The following is an 8,638-nucleotide window of genomic DNA, read 5'->3' as shown; positions in this document are numbered from 1 at the left end:
AAAGAAAGTTTTATCTTAAAAATCCATACACCTCATAAAGAACAAAACCACAATAGAAAAATATACAATTAGGCCTGTGTTGCAGAAGATCATTTGGATAGTCTCGCAAGACAAGTTCTTTATGCATGTACACATGCTGAATCAAAACTTCTTTCACCGATATCTTCCCTCTGGTGATTTTAAAATCTCGTACTCTTCCCTTCCATGATGCCAAGAAAATGTTTTTTGTCTGGGGTCTCTTTCTTTTGCTAGATTGCATGAGCACCCATGCTCCTTGCGAAACACTAAACCTTTCCCAAGTTCCTTCCGTTTTGACTGTACTTGAATTCTCTACCGAAGAAATAGAAGAAGCAGGTCGACGGGGTAAGGATGTGTGGTATAATTCTGCCTTCATAGCATTATCATCCATAGAGCGTCTTCCACAAGAACGGCCATAGTTTTTATTCACCATGGAGACTTTGTGAATCTGTAACCACAGCAAAGTAATGTAAACAAGATAACAAAGTGAAGTTTCAAGAAAGAGAAAGTGGGCAGACAGACAGTTGACAAGAAACATCTTACTCCAAAGAGGATTAAGGTAGCAGTTTTGGAAAAGAAGAGGCTGCTACACAATGAGGCAGTGGTGTAGAATGGTAGACCTTTCGAAGGAAAGGCAGCACAACATTTCAAAGTTCAAAGGAAGATGGAAGCGGAAAGGCCCTTGTCAGAGAAAATGTCAGACTAGATTCTATCTTCATGTCCAAAGATCTTGTGAGAATAAAAAACCAATCTCCACATTAATGTAGCACGCTTGTACCTACATAAAATATTGTTTCTTTTATCTATTTTCTCTTATTTTTGTGAATTTCCAACGTTACGTTGGCCCTCTGTTGATTGGTTGAGGGCTTATTTTTCCAAACCGTAAAAGGCCCCAAAATGAGCTCCCTTTTTTCCTAATGGCACTCATGTAGGGATAATGACATACCTTGCTTGGAACCTACTAGAGATTAAACACTCTCCTTCTTCTTCCTTGTTTTCTTACTCTTGTTATACAGCGATCGGACAACATTGCTCTTCTTTGACAGTGCCCGTCACTTTATATCTACATCGTTCTTCTTTACAGCCAATAACTTCTTTTTCTTGCATAGAGTTTTATCTATTTAAGAAAACAAAAATAGGTCAAGCTATATACCACTTCATTACAATTATGCTAAATAAGAAAGAATGGGGTTTAGGAAACAAAAATAGGTCAAGCGATATACCACTTCATTACAATTATGCTAAATAAGAAAGAATGGGGTTTAGGAAATGAGTACCAATAATAACTAGGCCCAAAGTCTGGGAGACCTATGAATAGAAGATATCCTTGCTCTTGATCTTTGCTACCTCTTTACCCTTTCTAGCACTTCATCCTCATCGTATCTATTGTCCTCCTCATCATTGGTGTCCTTCTCCTTGACCTCCTTCTTATCAACCTTGTTCTTGTTGGACTTTCCACCTGATGCGAGTGCTCCCTCGTGCAACTGTTTCTTGAAATCAGCCATAGCCACATAACCACATGGAGTCATCAAATTTGGAATGTGCACATGATGCACATTTCCCCAAGATACTTTTAGGCTTCTCCTTAGAGAGTGTAGGAGAAGGTGCAGCTATAAAATTTACTGCCAAATAGTATATATCCCAAACATAAAACATCTCTACCTCTTGGAATAAAACATAACACAAGGGATGCATAATACAAATTGTTAGGCTATTAGTACTCACATAGTACTACTACTAAATTGTACGACTATAACACCCCTGCTAATCAATAGTACTAATAATACTCAGATAGTACTAAATAGTACTACTACCAATAAATTAGTTAGGCTACAACAATAGAGTACTAGATATAGTGCTACTCAATAATAGTACTAAATAGTATTTTACAACATTTGGTGTATAGTAATAGCATAGTACTATTTAGCATTGTGGTACATAGTACAAGTAACTTCTTAGAAAAAGAAAATTGCAAGTGCTCACTTTACCAAATCCCAAGGTAGCCACCTAGACTTCTAGTATGTGGTCTGCTTTATAAAATAGTGCACAACATTGAAGGCTCTCCGAAAAGTGCATTGCTGCACAAAGCATCTGGTACATGTGGAGACATGGAGTGACAAGCACATCCAATGTCTCCCTAGAAAAGCCAAGCCCACATAACATGCACCTGTTATACATTACACATGTTTAACACAAGAATAATATTAAAATCACATGCAAATTCTTTCATGTCTATCTTGCCAGTAACGTTTATTATAGAAAAAGGATGTTAAATTGGTGCGGGAACCATTGTGTGTAAGCCACACTATGTGAGACCTTGGATTGTTTGGTCCAAATTTGGCATAGATCTGATTATGTTAGCTAGCTCCCCTCCAATGTGCATTCAGCCTCTTGTATCTTGGTATGGGTTGTCGTCTGTTTTCAATTCTACCTAATTTGACATAGATCTGATTGTGTCTAGCTCCTCTTCAATGTGCATATGGCCTCTTGTAGCTTGGTCTAGGCCGTCGTTGCTTGTTTTTAATTCTCTCTCAAAGCTAGCCAAGTCCTTTAGCAATTCCACTTACATTACTGCACTTGTGGCATTTGAGGTCTGTTGAGCACTGCACTATGAATCTTATTTTTGACCCACTTTGATGTGAACTGTAATGAGGCCACTTTCTTCTGTGCATCTGACTCTATAGTTTTTGTAGTCTCAAGATCTATCTTCAATGCTACATTTCTACTCTCAAGTTGCTACTTCCAACAACAGGACATGATCATTTGTTGCTCCTCGGATGCACGTGTTTGAAATAGCCTTTTTTCCCCATCGGCCCTATGTTGGGGATAGCATCTTGCTCCTCTTTCACACCTGAATTGTCTTGGCTGATTGCCCTCAAATCTTTATGGTGGGCAAAGTCATCCCAATCTACCTCTATCGCGTGCTTTGCAACAAAGGCACGAGCAAGTATTGTGCCCACTTCGTTATTCAAAACTGTCATTGAGTGGTAGATCCTGGTATATAGCTGCACGAACTCCTCCTTCCACTAACCTTTCAGACTATTGATGTAATAGCCATGCGTTCGCTAACCTTATCTAGATCGCCCCATGTGTCATTCATCCACTACTTCATTTGTGGATATATATCACCTTTAGCTCAAAGAAAGAAGTTCCAATTGAGTTTATTGCTTGTGGGAATTGTCAGGCTAGAATGAACATAAACTTTTCCCTTCAAGTCCTTTGATGTTGACTTTTTTTTAGCAAACCAACTAGATTTCTTGGGGGTCGACATATTACAGCACTTATTTGTTCATGCATTCAAACGAGCCAGTGCATGAGAGAGAGAGAGAGAGAGAGAGAGAGAGAGAGAGAGAGAGAGAGAGAATTTTTCATGTTTGGAACTTCTGGGTAGTAGAGTTGGAGTTGTAAGATATAGCTAGGCAACTCTCTCTAGATAGAGAGTACAAAGTATGCAAAGAACAATGACCTTGCAGAGCAGCAAAGACAAAAATTCTCTAGACTCCAAAAATGCTAGGCTAGATGAAAATTGTATAAAGTTGAAAATTCATAAAGTTGGAGGGATATGGGAAAAGCATAGACTTACATGAAATATGAGAAAACCTTGAAACTAATAGGAGTTGATGGAACATGGATTTTTGGGAAAAGACATTGATGAAACATGGATTTTTAGAAAAAGACATTTTGTACACTTCCACCTTACATGCAATTTTACATGAAAATTTGTTTTATTTTCACCCTAGAATACACTAATAGTATAGTACATGCTTTTGCCAATAGTATATACACCCTTTCATGCTTTCACTCTTTAATTAGCTACGTACGTTGGTATAATATAGTCAAGATTAATGTGTTTAATCGGCTATATGCATGGATTAATATTACTTTGACTGGCAGGTTATGTGTTAATCTTACAGGTGGAACATGTGCTGGACAGCTATAAGATATTTTGGAAGACATGTGAACAGCTTTTATAGTTTCATATTTTGGCATTAGTATTTTTATAAGGCTAAGACCTCAAACCTTTGTACATACTAATTCGTATTTTATACTTTTGGTAAGCCCAAGACTTTAGCTGTAGCTTGCTATATTTTTATACGAGCTTTTATGCTAAAAAACAAAGAACTTGTACTTTGTTTTTTGAGTTATCTTTTGAAAAGGTGCTCTCTTTCCTATTTTTCTAACTCTCTTGTTCATTTAATTTTGTTTATTAAAGTTTATGCTTTTAATTTATGCAAGTCTATGTTGATGGTGATGTTTTTCGTACTATATTGATGGTGATGTTTTTCTTGCTTTCTGGATCTCTTGTTTATTTAATTTTATTTATCAAGGTTTATGTTTTTAATTTGTGCAAGTCTATGCTATACTCTAATTTTTATGCTTGAGAATTAGAATTTCTTCTCCAAGTGTCTTGACAAACATGTAAAATCATGAATAAATTAATATAACACAAAGCATTGGTAGATACAATCTCTTTCCCCCACCCACGATGTGAGAGACTCCACTTCCTACACGACGTGGGTACTTTTGATATTCTTTAAAAGTAGCCCAAGGAGCTAGAAATGTCTTTGCTTACAAAATTAGGCTTACCATAAGTCTTACAACTAAGTTTGCAACCACAAATAATTGCTCTCACATGTGCACAAATTATTACACCCCCCAATTATAGAAATGGACGATAGGCATAATAACAAAATGTCGGCTAGCTGGGTCAAATAAATGAAGTCACTCCATATGATACCACAAATGATAAACATGCACTATGCACAACCTTGCACCCATACGACATCCTAGTCGGCTTCACTATAGTGCTCATTACCTATTACTCAATAATGCCAACCATGATAGTTACTTTTACAATTAATTGAACTCTTCACAATTAATCCCAACATGATATCATAAGATAGGCACAAACATATACACCAATAACACTAGCTCAGTATAGAGCATGAAATCGTCCGTAATATCAATAACACGAGCATGGTCCTAAATGTGCATACAGCATGTTAGTATTTAATAATAGAATCACCCATGCAATAGTATTTCAGCATGTTAGTATTTAATAATAGAATCACCCATGCAATAGTATTTCAGGCATCCTTAATGTACTATAGAAGGATCTAGCTAAGCTATGTGTACACACTCTTATGATGAGTGAATGTATAAGTGACCTTATCATGTCACTTCACTTATGATTGAAGGATTCTGGTTAATCTACTTTACTTTCACTGTTGTGTTTCTTTTTATCTGGGCTTGTTTACTTTCACTGTTGTGTTTCTCTTTATCTGGGCTTGTTCTTGCTTACTACATCTGTGTTTGTGCTTCTGCAAGCTTGTGGCTATCCATGGCGTCGCGCCGTGGTGATGAGAAGCACCGCCAGGAGAAGCCACGCCCACACGCGGTGGTGTTACCGTACCCAGCGCAGGGCCACTTGAATCCCGTGATGCAGCTGGCCAAGCAGCTGGCCTTACGAGGCTTCGTGGTTACCTTCGTCATTACGACCGAGTTCAGCTCCCGCATCCAAGAAGCCTGGTCGACCTCCGCAGCAGCTCCGAGCGAGGAGACCAGCCCCCTGGACATTCGCTTCGCTCAGATCTCGGACGGCCTGCCGGCTGACGCCGACCGCTTCGGAGGTAATCTCACGGCACTGTCTCGAGCTGTGGAAGCCATGGCCGGACCCTTTGAGCGGCTGATTGGGCAGCTGATGGAGGATGATCCCCCTGTGAGCTGCATCTTCTCCGACATGTTTGCCCCCTTCACACAGGACGTGGCCAACGCCTTCCATATACCAAGAGTCGCCGTCTGGCTCCAATCTGCAGCAAGTTACGCTGTTAACTTGCATGTGCCCGTGCTAATTCGCCAGGGCCACATGCCAGTCAAAGGTAATACAGCCTAATCTAGCACAATTAGCCTTCCCATTTTGTCCAAATTAAGAGTCGTGCTAACCTTACATTTGATCCAGATGCTAACTATGCTCTTAATTGCCATTAATTTTGCAAATGTACAGCTAAATCAAAGGATTTGATCACTTGCATCCCTGGCCACCCCCCTCTGGCCCCGTGGGAGTTGCCATCTTTCTACCAAGTGCAAGACTTGTCCGACTTCATGATGCAGTTCAAATTGAAGCCCTTCTCGCGGGTCAAGGAGGCTGCATTCGTGCTGATCAACACCTTCCACGACTTAGAGAGCAAGATGCTGGAGTGCCTTCAGCAGCAGGATCAGCCTGTGCTTGCAGCAGGGCCTTTTCTGCCCCCTGCATTTCTAGGGACCCAATCGGATGATACCAGGACGGGGACAGCCTTGTGGGCAGAGGACAACGAGTGTGTGGGATGGCTAGACAAGCAAGCCCCGAGCTCAGTTCTTTACGTTTCTTTCGGGAGTATAGTTTCCATGGATTCTGCTCAGTTCTGGGAGTTGGCATTGGGCTTGGAGGCTTGCCATGTCCCTGTGCTATGGGTCATACGCCCGGACTTTGTCAAATCCGTGGCCTCGATCATGCCCACAAGCTTGTCAGGGAGGAACAAGGAGAGGATCTATGTCACGTCCTGGGCACCTCAGGCTATGGTGCTTGCTCACCCTTCTGTGGGGGCTTTTCTAACACATTGTGGGTGGAATTCCACGCTTGAAGGGGTGAGCATGGGCGTGCCCATGCTAGGATGGCCCTTGTTCTCGGAGCAATGGTTGAACAGGAAGTGGATCGTGGAGGAGTGGAAAATCGGCATGAAGTTTGAGGAAGGGGATGATGGGATTGTGAGGCAAGGGGAGGTTGAGAGAGTGATCAGAGAAATGATGGACGGCCCTCAAGGCAAAATAATGAGAGAAAGGGCCCTCCGCCTCAAAGAAGCTAGCAGGAAGGCATGGTCGGAGGAGGGTTCCTCGTTTAACAACTTGGACACGGTCATTCGGAGCCTTGTGAGTTCACACCTTGGCTAACAATGAGCTTGCAAGCTTTCTTTGCAAGCTTCATTGTACATGGCTTTAATATAAGCATGACTATTTCTTTGGTTTAACTTCATTGTACATGAGTTGTCATGTTATATTTTTGAGCCTTGATGTCTGTTTTCAATTGTTATTTTCAGTAAAAGTCACCCTGTTAGTATTGTGTTTTTCCACTGATTATTGAGTAGGCAGTCTAGTAGTCGTTCTAGTAACCTGTAAACTATTTTGTTGCATGTTTGATGCTGTGTTAGTCTGGTGTATGCTACGTGCATAACTAGTGAACTTCAGTAGGTTGCCGGGGAAATAAGTGGTCAATTATCCTTGTCGCCAATACTTTGGCGACCACGATGCTTGTTGCCGCTTTCTGTTTACTGTTATTTCGCTTCTTGCAATCTGATTGTCGTTGCATTTGAAGCTCTCCCCCTTATTTTCAAACCCGTCTCTCATGTCAGCATGTCAACGACACTACTTGGAGCGTAAACAAGCTCGGAAAATCTTCTTCGCCAATCCTGACTACTACGAGCTTGTCGAATCAAAACCAAAAGAACCCACCTCCCACTCAGAGAGGAAGAACCACTCACCCCTCATCAACAAGAATCTCACCGAAAACAATCTGCATTGCACTAAGAAGTAGAACCACCCACTTCCCTCATCCCAACATCACCACCACCCCCACAGCCTCAGCTCTTCACTTACAAGAACATCATGCAGCGACCAACTATCACTGTAAAGTATCCCAAATTCTCTGGCAAATCCTCAGAAGATGCAGATGCCCACATCCTAATGTTTGACATAGCTTGGCGTGTCAATGTTCTCGGCCCAGTGGACTAGAAACTCAAAAAGGTTGCTTTCGTTCCCACACTTCACAAAAGTGCCGCTCTCTGGGTGGCTCAATATGAGTATGCTCACTTCCCCACTTATGATGCCATCCGAGATGCATTCCTTCAACACTTCAGAGAGGAAAAGACATTCGTGCATGTCTTGGATAAACTGTCCAAAATGAACCATAAGAAAATGACAATGGAAGATTATGTTGCAAAGTTTCGCAAACTTCTCCGCGGATTAGATGCAACTAATCGCCTCCCGCAGAGGAAATTCTGAATTCTTATTTCATGAAGGGCCTCAGCAAGCAAATCAAGCGCTCCGTGGGCCGGAGTTGACTACCATTACCATGGAACAGTTGGTAGACTCAGCTCTCAGAGCAGAGCGGGTATTAGTAGATCCGGTTAAAAGTAAGGAGAAACCCAAGAGTAAAAGGAAGTCCAAGAAGTCCTCATTTAGATCTTCGGACGAGGAGAATGATTCCGATGATTCCACGACCACTAAAGAATCGGAGGAGGAGGAGGAAGAGCACAAGACGAGGTCCAAGAGCAAGAAGGCAGGGAAGATAGCCAAAGAATTGGCTATAGCCATGGCTCAGTTGGCCACTAAAGGTGCGAAGCCCACTCCTACCGTCCAGTTAGATATCTGGTGTGCGAACTGTCTCGCAATCCAGGACATGGAGCCGAAGATTGCGGCTTAAACAACCTCTGGTGTGCCATCTGCAGAATTTTCACACATTCAACTGAAGCCTACCGCTATAATGGCAGGAGCGCCAAACCCGTTCTAGAGACCTTAGTTCCGCCAACGTGAAAAGTTTTCGCCCAGAGATGCGACTGGTCCCACAAGGCCTATCTTTACATAC

General features: G+C 41.7%; 1 protein-coding gene across 1 annotated transcript; it reads left to right on the top strand.

Annotated features, from left to right (window-relative positions):
• The first annotated feature begins 5,292 nt into the window (after nt 1–5,292).
• LOC147612362 (UDP-glycosyltransferase 85A3-like) lies at nt 5,293–7,025 on the top strand. The gene is made up of 2 exons (XM_086782989.1): nt 5,293–5,897; nt 6,023–7,025. Exons 1-2 carry the CDS (start codon nt 5,360–5,362, stop codon nt 6,946–6,948), a joined length of 1,464 nt encoding a protein of 487 aa, XP_086639115.1. The 5' UTR covers nt 5,293–5,359; the 3' UTR covers nt 6,949–7,025.
• Nucleotides 7,026–8,638: the final 1,613 nt, after the last annotated feature.

This window comes from Cibotium barometz, chromosome 45, assembly GCF_041138505.1.
Source record: "Cibotium barometz isolate CiBa-2024 chromosome 45, ASM4113850v1, whole genome shotgun sequence".
Lineage (NCBI taxonomy): Eukaryota > Viridiplantae > Streptophyta > Polypodiopsida > Cyatheales > Cibotiaceae > Cibotium > Cibotium barometz.
This window is presented reverse-complemented; position numbering and strand designations above follow the sequence as displayed.